Source organism: Zonotrichia albicollis, chromosome 9 (assembly GCF_047830755.1).
Source record: "Zonotrichia albicollis isolate bZonAlb1 chromosome 9, bZonAlb1.hap1, whole genome shotgun sequence".
Classification (NCBI taxonomy): domain Eukaryota; kingdom Metazoa; phylum Chordata; class Aves; order Passeriformes; family Passerellidae; genus Zonotrichia; species Zonotrichia albicollis.
This window is the reverse complement of record NC_133827.1, coordinates 4,401,046-4,420,021: the sequence shown is the minus strand read 5'-3', so window position 1 is coordinate 4,420,021 and position 18,976 is coordinate 4,401,046. Positions and strand designations below refer to the sequence as shown.

The 18,976-nt window shown below is 53.9% G+C and overlaps 1 protein-coding gene and 1 long non-coding RNA gene across 2 annotated transcripts in view; one reads left to right on the top strand and one right to left on the bottom strand.

The window, feature by feature from the left end:
* The window catches only part of LOC141730008 (uncharacterized), a 34,928-nt gene extending 16,727 nt beyond the window's left edge, over positions 1–18,201 (top strand). Inside the window, exon 3 of the long non-coding RNA XR_012581506.1 lies at positions 18,105–18,201. This is a non-coding gene — a long non-coding RNA (uncharacterized LOC141730008). The remainder of the gene's footprint in view (positions 1–18,104) is intronic.
* On the bottom strand, positions 10,035–12,178 carry LOC141730195 (serine/threonine-protein kinase pim-1-like). The gene is made up of 5 exons (XM_074547623.1): positions 12,157–12,178; positions 10,991–11,097; positions 10,817–10,867; positions 10,253–10,619; positions 10,035–10,051 (listed from the first exon to the last, which is right to left on the bottom strand). The coding sequence occupies exons 1-5, from the start codon at positions 12,176–12,178 to the stop codon at positions 10,035–10,037; spliced, it is 564 nt and encodes a 187-aa protein (XP_074403724.1).
* Positions 18,202–18,976: the final 775 nt, after the last annotated feature.

Genomic DNA, 18,976 nt, shown 5'->3' with positions numbered 1-18,976 from the left:
AGAGTAGGGTGTGAGGCCATAGAGCAGATCCTGCCATCATAGAAGGTGGCTCTGTGACATCAGGGAGTGGGCTGTGAAAACACTGGGTGGCTGTGTAACATCATAGAGCAGGCTGTGACATCATGACATCACAGTAGAGATTGTGAAATCATAGAGTGATTTTCCGACATCACAGAGACTTCAGTGACATCACAGAGCAGCTGTATCACATCATAGCGTGGCGTCTCAGAGTTGGCTCTGGGACATCACAGGGGCAGTGTGATATCACTGGGGCTGGGTGACATCACAGGGGCTGTGTGACATCACAGGGGCAGTGTGACATCACAGGGGTTGTGTGAGGTCTCTGGGGAGGTCACTCTGCCCCGGCCCCCCTCACAGCTCCCCCCAGAGCAGTCCAACCCTGCTCGTGCACAGCGGGGTCCCCTGTCCCCCCAGGTCCCCCCGCCCCTGGGGCCCTACAGCCTCCCCCAGAGGATGTTCCACGAGATCGACCCCAGAGCCTGACACGGGGACGGGGGGCCGGGGTCCTGGTCTCTGTGATGTCATAGCCCACTCTGTGACCACATGGTACCAGATGATAAATTGTCTTCACCAGGTGAGCTCACACGTGGAGCTTGTTCTCCACAACCCCAGTGTGGAGAGCCTGGTTCAAGCCTGGTTCAAGCATAGCTTAAAGAAAGTGGCCATGAAGGTACTCAGGTAAGGGAAAAATAAAAGGCAGCTGTAAAGCAGCACTTCCCAGGCTTGATTCTGTAAATAATTAAGGTTCTCAGCCACCTTTTATATAAACAACAAGTTTCTCAGACCGTTTCCTCAAAAACAGGCAATATTCTGTCCTTGGCTGCTGTGGGAACAGATATAAAGGTTTTGAGAACTTTTCATATCATGGTGAGAACACTGATCTTGGTTTCAATAAACAAACTTCAGCTATTGTAAACAGAAGGAGGAGCTGAAGTTTTCTCTACAGCCTATCGGGAGCTCAGATTTTGCAATATGCATGAAGTGAATTAACACTGTTATAAAAGGTGCCCGGTTGATCAATAAATCGGAGTCGATGCTCATCAATCGGATGGTGGTCTCCCTTCACTTCGAAACCCCAGGCCTGTGGAAACCACACAGTGCCCATTGTGTGAGAAGGGAACTGGAAGTTCAGCAGCTTCAGTGTCCTGCCAGCTCAGCCGGGCCCACGGGAACATTGGGGTCCACGAGCACCAGGGACCACAAGGAGACCCCCAGGACAGGAGAATGCATGGGTAAAGGAGAGGGGAAATATATTAATGATTTTGGGGAAATGATTATCATATGTATTTTTAGTCCAGGACAATCAATGAATATGTATGCAAAATACAGAATATAAACAGAAACTTTCCTGTACTCAGCATGCACAGCTTTGGGAGGAGCTCTCCCCCATGCATCCAGCTGAATAAAGAATGCTGCTTCTTAATGCTACATTGGGGTTAAGGAGTTTTCTGTTTGACTAAATTTTTGGTAACACTCCCACTGCCAAGGAAAGCTCTATCTGCTGCTGTTCACAAACAGAGAAGGGCTGGTGGCAGATGTGGGGCTCAGAGGCTGCCTGGGGCACAGTGACCATGAAATAATGAAGTTTTCAATGTTCTGTGAAAGAGGGAGGGGCAGCAACAAAGCTTCTGCCCTGGAAATAGGAAGGGCAGACTTTGGCCTGGTTAGGCTGCAGATTTGGGGAATACCTAATCAGGTACTGATTGCTTTAGGGGAAACAGCCCTTAAAAACAAAGGGGTCCTGGAAGGACGGACACATTTCAAGAAAATAATCATAAGGGGGAAGAAGCAGCCTGTCCCAGTGTGGCAAAAGATGAGCTAGTGAGGAAAATGACTGGCCTGGCTGCCCATGGAGCTTTTCTGGAGACTCAGGGATGGAAAAAGGACCAGCAACTCAGGAAGTCTTTAAGGATGTTGCTGGGTCATACAGAAAGAGAAGCTGAGAGTTGAAAACGCTATTAAAACTTAACCTGGAGGGTTCTGCAAAAAGAATGAAAATGTTTTTATAGAAAAAATAATAGCAAAAAGGAGGAGTAGGAGAACCTCTACTCTTTATTGGATGCAATGGAGAATATAGTAACAAAAGATAAGGAAAAGGCTGAGCTACTTTACCCCTAGTTTGTTTCAATTTTCAATATTAGGAGAGGATATCCTCAGGACAAGTGTTCTCCTGAGCTGGTAGATGGGCACAGGGAGCAGAACAGTCCCTGGAATCCAGGAGGAAGCAGTGGGTGACCTGCTGAGCCACTCAGATGCTCACAGGTGTATGGGATCAGACAGGATCCATCCTAGGGCAATGAGGGAGCTGTAGATGAGCTCCCCAGGCTGCGCTCCATCATTTACCATCAGTGCTGGCTCAGCAGGGAGCTTCCAGAGGACTGGAGGTGCCAGTGTGAGCCCATCCCCAAGAAGGGCTGGAAGGAGGATCTGGAGACCTCCAGGCCTGTCAGCCTGAGCTGGGTGCCCAGCAAGGTTATGGAACAGATCACCTTGAGTGCCATCACAGGGCACCCACAGGATGGCACTCACAGGGCACTTCCAGCTGATGGGAACAAACTTTCTGGCTGAGTGCAGAGGCCAGGACAAACCTGGGTGGTTTCCCTGCCATCCCCCAGCCCCTGCTGGCCCCAGGGCTGATGGCATGTGTGCTCCCTCAGGTTCATGTCCCCACACCAACAGCATGGGGGTTCTCCCCCTGCTGTGTGCAGTGCAAACAGGGGCTGCTGAGCCAGTGCTGCCATGTCTGTGCCTGCAAGGATGGGGCACCTGTGTGAGCTGGGGGAGAGGCCAGGGCTGCAGAGGGGGGATGTTGTTGGCAGCTCCATGAGGACACTCTGGGACGCTGCCCTGGGCTGTGCAGCGCACTGGGGATGGATCAGCCCCTGCTCTGCTGTTCCTTCCTGTCTGCCCCAGGGCCCTTGCAGAGCACCAACTGCTGCTGTCCTCAGCTCCATGGCAACCCTGGGACAAAGTAGTGCCAGGGCTGTTCCAGGTACAATTGCAGTGACACTCATTGGAGCCACCAGGTGCCATGGCAACGGCCATGGAGGACCCATTCCTTGGTTTGGTGCCATGGCAACCAATGCCCGGCCCCATTGTGATGGTTGGTGGCCATGGAAAGCTGCCCTGGGCCCTTGCTCAGGGCTGGTGTCAGTGCCCAGAGCCAGAGGGGATCCCTTGCTGGGGGCTGTGCCATGGCCACCTGCCCTGTGCCACGCTGGCCGCTCAGGCACCAGGAACCAGCAGCCAACGGCACTGCCAGGGCCAAAGGCCAGGTCAGCCAGACAGAAAGGGGCAGGGCTGGGCACTGTTTCCATGGCAACTGGCACTGGGGGGACACCTGGGTCACCTGGCCTGGCAGTTGCCATGGAAACCCCTGGCAGGGACTGAGGGCACAGCCCCTGGCACAGAGACACTGCTGGGCCGGGTGCTGAGCACAGGGCTGAGCACGCAGAGATGGTTTTGTTCTTGCTGAGCTGCAGCACAGCCAAGGCCTGTCCTGCCCCTCGTCAGCCACGCTGGGGAGGGGCTGGGGCTGCGGGGGAGCTGGGCAGGGGACACAGCCAGGACAGGGGACCCCAGCTGACCCCGGTCATAGCCCAGACCAGAGCACATCATGCTCAGGGTGTAAAGGGGGGAACAGGGAGGAAGGGGGGAATTTTGGAGGGAGGGCTTTTGCCTTCCCAGGGAACACTTAGGCAAGAGGGGGCCCTGTTTCACCAGTGGGCAGGGTCACTACCAAAGACACAGACACCAACTTAAGGAATTGTGTCATTTATATCATGCACACCTGCCAAGAATTACAAAAGGATAATCTCAGCAAAGCACATCATCATTAGCAAAGAATTACAAAGGAAGATCAGCAATTCATCATAACCCATCATTACATTTTGATGACCAATCCCTTGGTGAAACACTAGAGGTGTTTGTGGCAGACAAAGATTCTGGCTGACTATCAAGGTACACCTTACAGACACCAGTAGTACTTTAGTGACACCATTCTTCATTCTTTTTTCTCAATCTCATTCAAATTAGGAACAAGAATTCTGTTGTCCATGGAGCTAGCACCTTTTTAATTCCAGAATAATGCCCCCAGGCCCTTTGCTGTTCAGCTTTACCATGCTGTCTGTTGCTAACAAGGCTTGGGGGGCCCTTTCCCCTCTGGCTGGAAGGGGCCGGGTCCCAGTCCCTGAGGGGCACCCAGGCTCCTGGATGGAATTCCTGTGCAAGTCCCTCAGTGTCACAGCAGCCTTCACATGGAGCCCCGTGGATCAGAGCATTTCCCAAAGGGGGCCTTGGGGCAAACAGGGAGATCTGGTCTGGCAGGATGTGTTAAACAATATAAACAATATAAACAATATATACATATTGTTTTACACATATGTGTATACACATATATACCCACTTATATATGTGAATATATTAACATATATATGAATTATATATATATGTATATATAGATATATTATATGTATGTCTTATTATACTATAAATATGTATATAGATATTTATTATATCAATATTTCACTTGTACAAATGCATATCAGGTCAAGATTAAAACCTTCTTCTGTTGCTCCATGTGGGAGCATTCCAACAATAATTGTTCCTTCTGAAGGTGCTGTTTCCTATGTACTCTCAACAAATTCATCTTTGTCTGCCCAAACCCACAAGGTCTTTTCCTTTTCCACGTGCAATTTTTGGATGCATTTGAAGCCATCCAGGGGTGCAGCTTCTTTTACCGGACTGCCCCACTGCTCACACAGGGCTCCAACCTCAGCCCACTCCAGAGCCAGGGAACTCCAGGGAAGGGCTTCCCAGCTGGGAATTTCTGTTGGGACTGATTCCTCACATTTACATTGAACAAGTGACATTTTGTTGTCATCTGGCCAGACTGTGCCAGTTTTGTTTAACCAGTGGGCAGGGTCAGTACCAAATTCCTTCAAACTCCAGCTGAAGGAATCAGTGTAATTTCCTGCAGTTCAGAGCAGCAAAGAATCACAAAAGGAGCAGCTCAGCAATGCACCCAACCATCCCCACCAAAGATTGCAGCAGTGATTAACAAAGATCCAGCAGCATTTACCCTCAGCCTTTACCATCCCCCAGACCCACAGAGCAGCTGGGGAAGCTGTCACAGCCAAGGGCTGCAGAGCCACTCCTGGGCACTGGCAATTCCTGCAGGTGCCTCCAGCCCCAGGTGAGGCTCCAACCCTGCTGGGAGAGGGCCCAGCTCTGACAGTGCTGAATGAACAAACTGACAGCACTGCTAGTGTGGCCACATCTGCTTTCATCCTCCTCTTGCGTCCCTCCCAAAGCCTGGCCAGGGCTCAAGGAGGAACCAAGGGAGGTGACTTTGACCATACAGCCCCAAACAAGGCCAGATGTCAGATTTCATGGCCTTGTCTGGCTTCTAAATACACAAAGGTCAATACATGTTTCACTAATGAGTGGCTACATCTAACACAGTGCTAATGACCATGCATATTTCATCAGGGAGCAGATACAAAGATAACCTTTGCTGGGAAGGTTCATCCAGAGGCCACCTTTGGCTCAGGGCCTGCTGTCCAGGCCTCACTCAGGGCTGGTGTCCAGGCCTTGGCACTTCAGGGACGTGGTTTAGTGCTGGGCTTGGCACTGCTGGGTGAGCAGCTGCACTGGGTGAACTCAGAGGGCATTTCCAACAGAAAGGATTCTGTGATTCCATGATTCTATCCACTGCATTCAGCTGGGTCTATTTTAGCAGCATTCCTTTGCTCCAAAAGTTCCCTCTTGCCCAGCTCCTGTGGCCTGAGGCTTCAGCTCCTTCAGCTCCTGGTGCTGAACTGCTCATGCTGAACGAGACAACTCGGAGAGAAGAACACAGTCCATGCAATTCCTTCTGGGACACGGAGAGGGGAGGCTGTGCAAGCAGGAGCATTGTTTGCTGTGGCCTCCTCTCTGCCCTTCACGCCTTTCAGCGCTTTGAACCAACCAAGAGCTTTCTCCAAGAGTGCAATGGAGCAGCTGTTCCTGCTCCCAGGCCTGGCTCTTCCCAGTCTCTGCCCTTGCCTAGTGCTGTCCCTCTTGCTGTGCCCTCTGTTCCCCCAGGGCTCACTGGTTGCTGCTGCCCAGGACTGTGGCACTGGCACAGATCCAGTGCTCCAGAGCCTCCTTTCTGTGCCCTTGGAGCTGCCTGGGCACAGCAGCCTTTTCCATCTGGAAGCTCCCCATGGACAGGGAGTGCCCAGCTCTGCTCCTTGCACAGCCTCCAGGAGCCCAGGGCTGCCATCTCCAGTCCCTGCTGGCACTGGGGGCTCCCAGGTGCCTCAGGCTGCTGTGACACCGCTGCACACGGGAGGGAAGAGGGGCAGGGGCTGTGCTCAAAATCAGCTCCATCTGCTGCTGCTGCGGCTGCTGCTGCTGCTGCTGCTGCTGCTGTGGGGTCATTTGTGCAGCCCTGGCCCAGAGTCAGGGATCAGAGCCTGCCAGTCTCTTCCAGCCCTGGCTGCTCAGAGTTTGGGCCTTGGAGCCTCAGGTGGCCAAAGGCAGCTGCTGCTGGTCCCTCTGTGTGCCCGTGTTCAGCAGTGCTGCTCCATCAGTCTGTGCCCAGCAACGGGGAAAAGCCTCAGCTCTGCAGGGCCAGGAGGTGCCAGGCCCTGCCTGAGCAGCTCAGCCTGCAGGAAGGGAGCTGCTCCACACGGGAACCAGGAGCAAAGGACATTGCTTTGATAGGACATGTTTTCTATTGAAAGGAAAAAAAAGGAAAAAGGGAAAAATAGGTAAATTGTAAAAGATAGGAGTAAAATCCAAGTGTTAGAGAAAAAACATAACATACAGTTAATGAAAAAAAGAAAACATAAAGGCAAATTTACATTTTTGCATTAAGAGGTAAATGATCTTTTTCAAAAGAGAACTCAGTTATTTACACTGTAAATAAATCACTGTGCTGATGGCATGGATCCATCTTTGTGACCTCAAAAGCCTCTTAAAAGATTTTGGGCTTTGTTTCCAACATTGGTATTTGAAATTGTAGTCAAAGCAAGAGGAAATTGCTTAGTGCCCTTCCAGCTCCAAGCAGGACTGGGAATGGAAACTCTGTCAAAGCCCAAATCCTTTAGAAGATGACCTTTCTTCTCAGCCTGGGAATGAGCTGCACATTCCCCTTGAAACTGTCAGGGATTTCTTAGAGTCACAAAGTCCCTCTTACAGCTTTTTGCACTGGTTTGGCAGTGCAGAAGGGCAATTCTCCATCCACCAGCTCCAGACTGCACTGCCTCAGGAGCACAGCCCACTCGCCAGCTTAGGCCCACTCGTGGCACTGCTAGAGGAGGAAGAAAGTGCAATTGCACAATTCCAGCCACTCAAGAAGAAAACACCCTGTACAGATCCAGGTGTTCAGACGGGACTGTGGAGAGTTTGGGTCCTTGCCAATTGGATGTGTGTCCCCAGCTGCAATCTCTGGGCCTGCAGCAGAGTCTCACTCACCTGCCAAAGCAGAAAGCTCAGGCGCTGTGCTCACAACGGGCTCGTCTGAAGCAGAGCTGTCAGAGCAATGTGAGGGCAGAGCCAGCCCAGCTGGGCCCAGGGCTGAGCCCAGCAGAGCCCTGGCAGAGCCCAGAGCAGCCTCAGCACCCGCAGAGCCCGGCTGCAAGGAGAGAAAGCAGAAAGTGCCCATCAGCTGAGGGCTCCTGTGCCCTTGTGCCAAGGCCTGCGGTGCCCAGGCCATGCTGGCTGTGCCCAGAGCTGTGCCCAGAGCTGCCCATCCCTGCTGCCTTTGACACAGAGCAGGAGGGCAGGACATGTGCCCAGCCTGCAGCCTGCCACGGCACATCCAGCCCTCAGCAGCTGCCCAGTGCAGGATGCTCCTGTGCTCGCTGCCAGCTCCCAAAATCTCTGATCCCACCCTGCCAAGCACACAGGGACCCACCTCACACCAGCCACGGCTGGAAGAAAAGCTGCTCCCAAACCATGGCCTCAGCCTTCTCCAAGGGCACGGCCCATCCACGCCACAGCTGCTCCCAAGCACTTCCCCGTCCACACTGGACCACCTCGAATGCTTCCTCTGGAATAACAAACAACACATTATTGACAAGAGTTTAGAGACAAAAAGGGAAAACAAGAAGAACAGTAAAATCTCTTATCTCTGTCAGGGCCTTGAGGAAGGCCCCACCCCTACATGCTAGGGAAAAACCCAGCCATGGGTGAGGGAAGCCCACACTTTCTCTCTTCCCCCCTGCACTGTCCCCCAAAATCACGGTGACCCCAAAGCAAACAAGGGCAGTGGAACAGCCCAAGCCCTTCCTTGCCTGCACAGCAAAGCAGCTGTGCACAGGTTCTGGAGCCCCACCTCTGCTCCCACCACGGGGCTTTGTTTGTGTTGGGCTGGCTGCCCCAGCCCCAGCCCCAGCCTGGGGCACGGTGGGTGCTGGGGGCTGTTGGCAGAGCCAGGAGCCCACTCCCATTTCGTACCCGCCCCAGCCCATCCTCCCAGCCCTGCCAAAAGCAGCTGGGCAGCGACTGAAGAATGAGTTGCATCTGCCCCAGCAAAGGGGGAGCCTTTGGTTCCCCGCCATGCTGGGCCATGCCCAAATCTGGCAGAATTTCCCCAGATGGGGACTCATCTGCAAATTCCCCGTGGAGTTTGGCTTTGAAGAAGGTGCCAGAATCAAAGTGCATCACCTTCAGCCTCCAGTGGCCAGGCTGAGGAAGAGCTTGTCATCCTTGATGTCACCCTCGCTGTCTCCAGCAGCAGCAGCAGCATCATCATCCCCACCCGGTACAGCTTCTCCAGGGGCTCCTTCTCCTTCCCTGCGGGCAGACCAGGCTCTCAGGGCTCTGCCCAGGCCCCAGCTGTCAGGGAACCAGGACAAGCAAAACCAGCTGGGGTGGCGGCCACCAGTGCTGGGCAGAGCAGCTCAGCTCCAGCACAAGGGCTGCGTGTTCCCATCCCATGACCCCGGTCCAGTGACACTGGCAGCACAAAAAGGGTTGGGTTCCTTTGCTTCTCATTGCCAAGGCATATGTGGAGCAGGAACTTACCAGGGCCCTGGATCAAAGTGTGCCTGTGGCTCTCTCCCTTCTTCTATGGCAGAGGAATATTCTGCATCCAAGGAACACAGAACAGGTCTTCCAGTGTGGGTCTGTCCAAGGAGTTCACGGATAAACACCACCAGATCAGGTCTTTGCACTCTGGGGAGAGAAAGCAGAAACTGATGGTCAGCCAGAGAAGGCTCCTGTCTGCTTTACCCCACTGTTCCCATGCCCAGGCCATGCTGGATGCGCTCTGAGCTGGGCCTAAACTTTCCCACCAATTCCCTGTTTTGGAGGAGAGCAGGACATGTGCCACCTCCTCAGCAGCTGCCAGAGCAGGATGCCCATGAGCCCGCTGCTGGCTCCCAGCACTGGGATTCCCCCCGTGCCCAGAGAAGAGGATCCACCTTGAGAGAGCCTTTGTGGCAGCGGGAGCTGGCCCCAGCTGAGGTTCCGGCCCCTCCTGAAAGGGTGCTCCCCGCAGACCATCTGGTGCAGCAGGATGCCCAGGGACCAGATTGTTGCTGCCTCGCCATGGTACCAGCCAAAGTCGTTCCATTCCGGGGGGCTGTAGGACAGTGTTCCTATGGAATACAGATGGAGATCATCAGGGGCATGCTGCTGCTCCCAGAGCCTGGCCCCAGCATCCCTGGGCCCGCGGGGGCTGCATCAGGGGCACACAGGGTGACCACTGCCCTCTCGCCAGCATCTGGGACTTGTGCACAAAGTTAGGGTTGGAAAAGAAGCCTCTGGTGCTGGAAGAGGGCAGCCCTGGCTAGGCCCGACCATGACATGCAAAGGAAAAACCCACTCCATGCTGGGGAAAAAACATGCCCTTATCCTCCCTGCCTGCATTGCCCCAAAAATATTATGAAGCCAAGGGAAACAGGGTGAGTGTGGTAGTGCAAGCCCTTCCTCTCATTTGCACACCAAACTGGCTGGGGCACAGGTTCTGCCCTCTCTCTCTGCTACCCCCACCCACGGGGGTTTTGGTCGGGCTGGCTGCCTCAGCCCAGCCCCAGTCCTGGGCAGAGTGGCTGGCAAAGGCTGCCAGCAGGGCTGGAAGATGGCTGCCCACCCAGCCCTGCTCTAAAGCAACTCAGCTGAGGACTCAGTGCCCTGACTGGCAGCAAAAGGGAGAACTCCCGCTGCCACAGCCAGCTTGCCTGGGAGATGTTGGGCCATGAGATGTCAGCAGTGGGAGCACAGCCCTGGGTAGGCTCACCTGCAAAGTGTGTGTAGACTGTGTCCTGCAGGTAGGTGCCACAGCCAAAGTCAATCAGCTTGGCCTGCCCGGTGTCCAGGTCAACCAGGATGTTCTCTGGCTTGATGTCCCTGTGCAGGACCCCGCAGCTGGTGCAGTGCCGCACGGCCTCCAGCACCTGGCGGAACAGCTCCCGCGCCTCCTCCTCGGGCAGAAACCGCCGTGCCCCAATGAAACGCTGCAGGTCCTGACACTGCTCTGGCCGCTCCAGCACCATCACGATGCAGTTGGGGAGCTCGAGCCACTCCAGCAGCTGGACCACACCGGGGAAGCCAGTGGACACCTTGGCCAGCAGCACGATCTCCAGGGGTGCGCTGGTGCCGTCGGGCTGCGGGAGGAGCACGATGCCGTCAGTGGGGCCGATGCCGTGCCAGGCCTGGGGAAGCCCTCAGCCAGGCCGGGATGCTCTGCGCCCTGCGCTGGCCCCACGCCCGCTCTCCCTCGGGGCGTCGTGGCGGCTCCCACCGTGCCGGGCCCCGGCTCATCCCTGGCCGGCAGCCCCGGCTGCTGGCCCCACTCACTCACCAGCTCGCCCCAGTGCCGGACGCGGTTCCGTGGCACCCTTTTGATGGCCACCTGCAAGCCAAGGCCAGCAGCGGGGTGAGCTCGCCGCCCGCACTGCGAGCCCCATCCTCCGCCCTCTGCCCTCCTCCTCCTCCATCCCCTCCTCCTGCGCCCGCCGCCGGCCCCGCTGCTCACCGGGGCGCCGTCCGAGAGCCGCGTGGCCGCGAAGACTCTGCCGAAGCCGCCGCGCCCCAGCAGCGATCCCAGCCGGTACCGCTCCTGCAGGGCCTCCTGCGCCTTCCCTGCGGGCGGGAAGCGGCGGTCAGCGCTCGGCCCGGGGCCAGCAACGGTCCCCGAGCGCCCCTCACCCGCCCCGGGCCGGCCATGCCCAGGCGTTCGCTCCCGGGAACGCGGCACGGGAGGCTCGGGGCCGGCGGCCGCGCTGCCGAGCGGCGGAGTTCGGGCCGGGGAAGCCGCAGCGGAGGCGGCGGGAGCGGCCGCGCCGCTTGTGTGCTCCGCGGGCCCCGGGAGGAGAAGGGGCAAGGGCCGGGGCCGGGGCTGGGGCTGGGATCGGGGCTGGGGCTGTGGCCGGGGCCGGGACTGGAGCCTGCCTCGGGGCCGGGGCCGGGCTCGGGCCAGGCGGAGGAAAAGGGCGGCGATGCCGCCCCCGCCCCAGGCACTGATGCCCGCCCAGCAGCGCCACCGCCAGTACAGCCAGAGCCGGGCGGAGGCGAGACCGCGGCGGGACGGCCGGGGCCGGGCACGGGGCAGCCCCGCCCGGGGCCGGGGGCGGGCCGGGGGCATGGCCCGGCCCTGCAGGGGAGAGGGAGGCGGGGAGAGGAGGGGGACGCCGGGCAAGGGGCCGCGAGAGAAGTGTGTCCGACAGCGGGAAAGGGAGAAGGAGATAAAGGAAAAGCGAAAGAAAGAGAGAAAGAGAGTGTTCTAGGGTATCTGCTTTTGCTGCTGCTGTCGCCGCTGCTGCTGCCGCTGCTGCTGCCGCCGCCGCCGCTGCTGCCGCCGCTGCCGCCGCTGCAACTGAAGCACCGGGGCCGTTCTTCCCCGTGTCCGTTCCCCGCTCCCCCCACGAGCCCCACGTTCGAGCCCCGCGTGCCCCGGGGACAGCCCCTCCGTCTGTCCAAACACGGGAACTTTGCAGCCTTGAGCCCACATGCAGAGCGCCGACTCCTGCACACTGGCACAGCGACCTTGCTGAGGGTCAAACACTGTCGGGCCACCTTCCCTTGGGTTGGGATTCCTACCTCAGCCCAGCACTGCACTTACACCTCCAGTGTTGCTTTCCTGTAAAAACAGGGGAAGGAAAACTCATGGTATTTTAGAGTGTCTAAAAATCACTAAGTCACTGATCTTAGAGGTGCAGTGCATCTGGAATTACTGGGATAGAGAAGTAGTGCAACATGGAAAAGGGGAAGAGAAGTAGTGCAACATGGAAAAGGGGAGCATAGAAATAAATAGAGGAAAGCATCTTGGATTGTTTCTTTCATTTTCATTTCACTTCTGGAAAGCTGTTTCAGTTTTCCAGGAATCTTCTCCTGTCTGCTCTTTCCAAGAATCTCTCATGGAGAATGAGGTCAATTTCCTGTCACGAGATTTGCCACCAGGAAATTATGCCACTGGTGAAATTTTCATTATGACTGTTTGTGCTGGCTTAGGGCAGATTTTGTGAGGAAACCTCCTAAAGTGGTCTGTCTAGAAAGCAAGTTCAAGCAGGCCCCTCCCCCTACTAGTTCAGGAAAAGATTTCCCTCAAGAAAAGTGAAAAAAACCCCCGTTTATTTAACAGGTAAAGTATTCACAAGCATGAAAAATGAATAATATTAAATCAAACCTCTGACAGTGCTGAAGAGATGGCAAATTCAGAAAGTCCTTTTTGTGGGTTGTAGTTGGCTCACTCGGTCTCTTCTAAGTCCCTCTGGTGCTGGAATGCAGCGTCCCAGAGCTGGGTGGGCCACAGGGGTGAGCTGCCGGTGTTTTTCTGGGTTTTCAGTCCAGAGTGGGTTTAAACAGTTCCAAGAAAAAGGAAAGTCACAGTCCGAGGAACTTCTCTGCCCCAGCTAGCTAAAAAAAAATTGCTGGACCTGGGCTGTGAAGGCATCAGGAAATTTCCAAATCTGGGCACTGGCCGTCCCAGCAAACACCAGATCTGGATGGCGCTGGAGCCAGAACCTGCAATTTTCCAAATGTTGTCATCCTCTGTCAGCAAATCACTGGACTTGGGCTGTGCCAGCACCAGGAAGTTTTCAGATCTGGGCACTGGCACCGCCATCAAACACCAGATCTGGGTGGTCTCATTGCCAGCGACAGAAATCTGCCAGATTTGGGCTCTGCTGGCACTGGGAAATTTCCAAATCTGGGTTCTGGTGCAGGAAACACAAGTTGTGGGGGCGGTGCCAGAGCCAGTAGCAGGAAGCTGCCACAGGTTTTGGATTTCTGTGCCAGCAAATTGCTGCACTTGGGCTGTGCCAGAATAGGGAAATCTCCAGATCTGGGCACTGGCAGTGCCAGCAAACAGCCCATTTCAGGTTCCAGGCTCCAGGAAGGACTGGATCTGGACGCCTTCTTCTTTTCTTTCCTTCTTTCCTTCCTTCTTTCTTTGGATCCTACTGCCAGCAAACTCCAGATTGGGTGGTGCTGGCAAGGGGAAATTGCCAGGTTTTAGCTTTCTTTGCCAGCAAATTCTGGACATGGGTGGTGCCAGAAGAGGGAAATTGCCAGATGTGGGCACTGGCAGTGCCAGCGCACACAGATCTGGGTGGGGAATGTGCCAGCACCAGGAAATTGCCAAATGTTAACTTTCAGTGCCAGCATATTGCTGGAATTATGCTGTGTAGGAACCTGAAAAATTCTGGATCTGGGCACTTGTGGTGTCAGCAAACACAAGATTGGGTTGCTGTAGGTACCAGGTATTTGCAAGGTTTTGGTTTTCTTTGTCAGAAAGTACTGGACTTGGGCTGTGCTGGCACGGGGAAATTCCCGCATCTGGGCACTGGTGGTGCCAGCAAACACCAGATCTTGGCATTGCCAATGACGGTAGCAGGGAATCGCCAGATTGTGGCTTTCTTTACCAGAAAATTGCTGGACTTGGCTCTGCCAGAAGAGGGAAATATCCAGATGTGAGCACTGGCAGTGGCAGCAAACACCAGGTCTGGGTACCTCTATTGGCATCAGGAAATTGACGGATTTTGGCTTTCTGTGCCAGCAAATTGCTGGACTTGGGCTGTGCCAGAATAGGGAAATATCAAGATCTGGGAACTGGCAGTGCCAGCAAACACCGTATTTCAGGAAGGATTGGATCTGGACCCATTCCCTCCCTGCCTCCCTCCCTCCACAAGGTGCCAGAGGGGCTGGAGAGCAGCCAGGCAGAAAGGGACCTGCAGGGACTGATGGACAGCAGGCTGGACATGAGCCAGCAGTGTGCCCAGGTGGCCAAGAAGGCCAATGGCTCCTGGCCTGGATCAGGAATGGTGTGGCCAGCAGGAGCAGGACAGGGATTCTTCCCCTGTGCTCAGCACTGCTTGGGCAGCACCTCGAGTGCTGTTTGCAGTTCTGGGGCCCCCAATTTAGGAAGAATATGGAGGAGCTGGAGCGTGTCCAGAGAAGGGCAACAAGGATGGGGAGGGGTCTGGAACACAAGTCCTGTGAGGAGTGGCTGAGGGAGCTGGGGTTGTGGACACCTCAGCTGGAGAAGAGGACCTAAGGGAGACAAGTTGGTGTCAGGGCACAGGTTGGACTTGATGATCTCCATGGCCTGTTCCACCCTTGCTGATTCTGGGATTCTCTGGAACCACCCTTGGAGCAGTTGCAGGATGAGCTCTGGGCCTCCTCTTCAGCAGCTCCAGCAGCCCAGGTCCCTCAGCTTCTCCTGCCAGCCCCAAAGCCCATCCTGTCAGTCCTGCAGAGCCTCTGCAGCTCCTCCTCACTGCCCAGAACAGGGAGCCCCAGAGGCAGACACAGCAGCCCAGATGTGCCCCCCTGGCCTGGGGTGCCTCTGGCAAGGGAGCAGCAGGAGGCACTGCAGGAGCCTGCAGACAATTGATCTGAAGGCCAAACCTCCTTAGCTCCTTCTGAAAGAGCAGAGCAGTTCCTCATTCCAATGTGGTGGAATGCTGGGCACCACAGCTCCAGGTGAGGACTGGACACAAGTTTGCTCCCACTGAGTGCTGTGATGGGTTCTGCAGGAGCTCTGGGCTTCTGTGCTTGCCAGGCACAATGAGGAGAGAAGGAGCCCAGTGCACTGATGTGGGAAATGGGTTTGTAGAAAGTTTTTAGAGCCTAATAGAAGGCCCACAAAGTATGAATCTGTATATAAATTTTGAGACAAGAAATGCTACCTTAAAAATTTCCATGGAATAGGACAGATATTGTTGAAAGAGAAATGGAGCTGGAAAAAAGTTTCAAAAGATGGTCTTGCAAATAAGACTTTGGAAAAACAGAGCTATGAAAGATGCATTGTAGTTGGACCATCAAGGGGTAGTTTTAAATAATTGGCTTTAAGGCATCTACAACATGGCATGGCAAAAGGCTGATATACCAAGAAATGCTTATAGTGAATTATAATTATGAAGTAGTTAGCTTCTGATTGTGATGGCATGAATTATAACATCTGTATTGTCTCACCCTTCTCCTGAGACTGAAAAGGAATACAAGTTTTTAAAACACCTCTCAGTTGCCCCATCTCTAGGTCGAGAAAAGAGTATTATCCAACACACTGACACAGCTTTGCCTCGAGCATAACCCAGCCTGGACCAAACACACTGAAAGGTTTCCCCTTTGGCCCATGTCTCGAAACATCAGGTCTGCTGTTTGACAACTCGTGTCAAGGAGTTCTCTCAGAAATACTGGGTTTGTCTTCCTCTGTGCCTTCCCCTCAGCAGCCTTGGGGATGCTCCTGTATGACGCCATCTCTCTCACACAGTTTGAGACAACTTCAAACAGGATATTGTGCAATAAGTCGTCTCCTCTAAAGTGTTCCAACAGTCCCTTTCCAGCAATAGGAAATTATTACTGATAGATCAAAGTAGAAAACCCCTAACAGTTTTTTAACAAACAGAATCCCCCCATGACACCCGTTCCAAGAAGGCGCCGGGGTCTCTCTCGGAAGAACAGGAGCTGTCACGGAGCAGTTCCAGCAGCTGATGGAAGCTCGGGGGCTCGTCCGGCGTCGGCTTTCTCCCATGGCAGAGCTCCATGGAGCGGGCAGGGCAGTGAAGCAGCTGGGCTGGAGCCCCTCGCTGCCTTTTCTCCCCAGTGTGGCTCAGCCCACAGACTCTCGGGCTGGGAGCGGGGCGCTCCGCTCCTGCCGGCACTGTGTCCCTGGGCTTGGACAAACAGTTTCCTGCCAGGAGAGCCCTGCACACTGCTCCACAGATCTTTCATACAGGCCCAAACCAACTCCAAACACTCTGTCTACAGCAGCTTTACACAAAGGGCTGCAGAAATCCAGGACAGCTGCAAGCGAGTGTCGGAAGGCTCTTGTCTTGTTCCTGACAGCAGAATTCTTGATGATCTGATGCAGTTTTATTCAGATGTAACATGAGAGCTGAGGTTTTTTTGTTAAAATATTTCATGATGAGTAACAAGCCTTGGGAGCATGAGGTACAGGACTGACATGCAAAAGCATGAGCATATCCTCCAAAGTGGCCAGTTTAATTGTCCATTTTATTACTCTTGTATTTACTCCACACTAATAAGGAAAACCAAGCTTTGCTTGGAGGCAAAACAGGCATGGGATACACTACAGTCCCTCGCAGGCTTATCAGGGCTGGCAGTGACACAGCAGGCAGTCTGCTTCATTGTGAACCACTACAGAGCTACATCCCAATCTGGTTTAAGTAGTGTGGTATTATTAAGAGCTCCTTTTCTGCATGAGACACAAAAAGGAGATCCCAAATGATCTTCATGCAAGCATGCAGTAAAGAACTGCTCCTGCTATCCTAAGGAAGCATTTGCTTTGGCAATTACACTCTTCCCATTCATCTTTTGATGCAGACACCTCAAGTTTTCCCCCACACCCCTGCAAGGCTGGCAGTCGCTGTTTCCCATTTCCTGTTCTTCTCTAGAGATGGTGCAGTGGCTGCTTTGAAACAAAAAGCCCTGAGATCTGGACAGCTTGAAGGAGCATGAAATGCTGATTAAGTGCTCATATTGGTAACACCCAGGTCTGTGCTGCCCAGTGCTCTGGAGCAGCAGCAGCAGCAGGACCATGCATCATTCCTGTAGGTGGATGTTCATGTTTCTGGTGTGCAAGAACAATGACTTTGAGGAGGGACAAAAATGCCCCTCTTCAAACACTGAGTGTGCAAGGAGATGTGAAGTTTCACAGCCTTTTCTAGGATATTTTAGAATAATCTAAGAGAATATTGTGGCATGGAGCAGGTCCCTAAATTTGTCTCCAGAGGAATCCCCAAAGGGCACATTCACTCTGTGGTGATGGCAACCCCATAAGCTCATGGACCAGTTTTCCCTGCAATGTGCCACCCTGCCTGGGCTTTACTAGGCTGGGACTAGACCCAGAGCTAAGCAAACACAGGCAGCCAGGTGACATTCTGTAACATCAGAAGCTGGCAACCATGAGGACTTTGCTGCCAAAAGGTTACAGTTTGCACTGGGCCCAGAAGTGTTTTTCCCTAAGGCAAAGCAAATTGAAATGTGAAGTTTAAAATCTTCAAATGACTATGAAAGGAAACTGCAGAATAATTTCTGGAAGGGCAGCATTGTCAATGATCATGCAGCCTACCAACAGCTGGAGCTGAATCCAGAATTGCTTCTTCCAGCTGTGCAGGAATTCATTCCACTGGCAAGCACTGGTCCATGGGAACAAATGATCCCCTAGCTCTGGGCTGAATGGCACCCAGGCTGCAGTGCAGATTTGAGGAAACCTTGTCACTTGTTATTGGCCTCCCAGTGCACTCATCCTTCTGCAAACAAGGTGCAAACAACACAGCTGCACTGCTGTCCCAGGTAAATATACATACAGGTGACTTTGCCAAAGCAGTACATCATTTCCCAGTGAAATACATGACCTCTTCTTACCTATGGAATTGTGACTGAAGACACCTGTGAGCCAGATCTGTGGGAGATTGCAAAGGAGCAAAGCTTTGGGATTTGGGCACACTTCTCTTGGTTTCTTTGCTCATGCCTTTGGTGAGCACAGAACACACCTAGGTAGAAAACCTTTGACTATACAGGATCTTTTGGATCCATTGTCCCCCAAACAGGTCAACGGTGGCCCTGTTACAATGACAAATTGAAAACAGCAGCACAAATGACACAAAAAAAAGATGGCCAAAGAGGAAGAGGAGAGGCCCAATGAGGAAAGGATGTGGTGACACTGGCACATTGAGTGAGCTGCACTCCCATAATCTCTAGGCTAGCAGGTCCTGGTCTCACATTCTCCTCTTGGTTTATTTATTTATTTATTTTTCATCATCAAAATAAAATATATACGATTAAAAATATATCATCAAAACTTAAAGACAGAATCAAAAGACATTAATTCAAAACTACATCTAAAGATCAGAACATATGTACATCTGTAACTATGAAGCCTAATGCATCAATCCTATTCTTCAAACACTCTTCATACAGGCGGCAGCTTCTTCCTGAGCTTGGAGGAAAGTGAGCTCTTCTGGATGGGAGGCGAGGACTTTGTGGGTGAGGGTACATCGGAAGTGTCCAGAGAAAACTTCTCGGTAAGCCTGTAACCAGTCAGATCTGCAAAATGGAGACACAAAGTTTAACAGAGGCCACCATGCAAACCTAAAGCAGCTGAAGCTCCATATTTCATGGGACACCTTTCCTGAAAACTTCTAAACAGCTGCACAGGGAAACATGCTCCTGCTGGCAGACACTGAGGCAGGCCAGGGCAAACCCTGAGCCACTTGCCCAGAGCTGGCACAGGCACAGCCTGGCCTCTGGGCTGCCCTGGGACAGCAGGGAGCCCAGAGCCCTGTGCTCCCCAGGAATGGCTCAGCTGCACATGCACCCTCCTGCTCCTCTGCCTGCCCCACAGCTCAGCAGCCCCACAGCTCCAGGGGCACTGGCAGCAGCACAGCTCATTGCAGGGGCACATGCAGGGCACAGCTGTTCCCTGGCAATGTGCACAGCCTCTCTGGGCTGCCACAAGACCCTTCCTGCCAGCAGAGATTGGCCCAGCTCCCCCTCA

Bases quoted from the DNA above. Each gene is read 5' to 3' on its own strand.
- LOC141730195 (XM_074547623.1), bottom strand. From the start codon at position 12,178: ATGCACTGCACCTCTAAGATCA. The intron at 10,868-10,990 runs GTGAGCAGCGGG...CTTGGCTTGCAG, and splicing joins GGCTCTCGGACGGCGCCCCG to GTGGCCATCAAAAGGGTGCC. The intron at 10,620-10,816 runs GTGAGTGAGTGG...CTCCTCCCGCAG, and splicing joins TCCGGCACTGGGGCGAGCTG to CCCGACGGCACCAGCGCACC.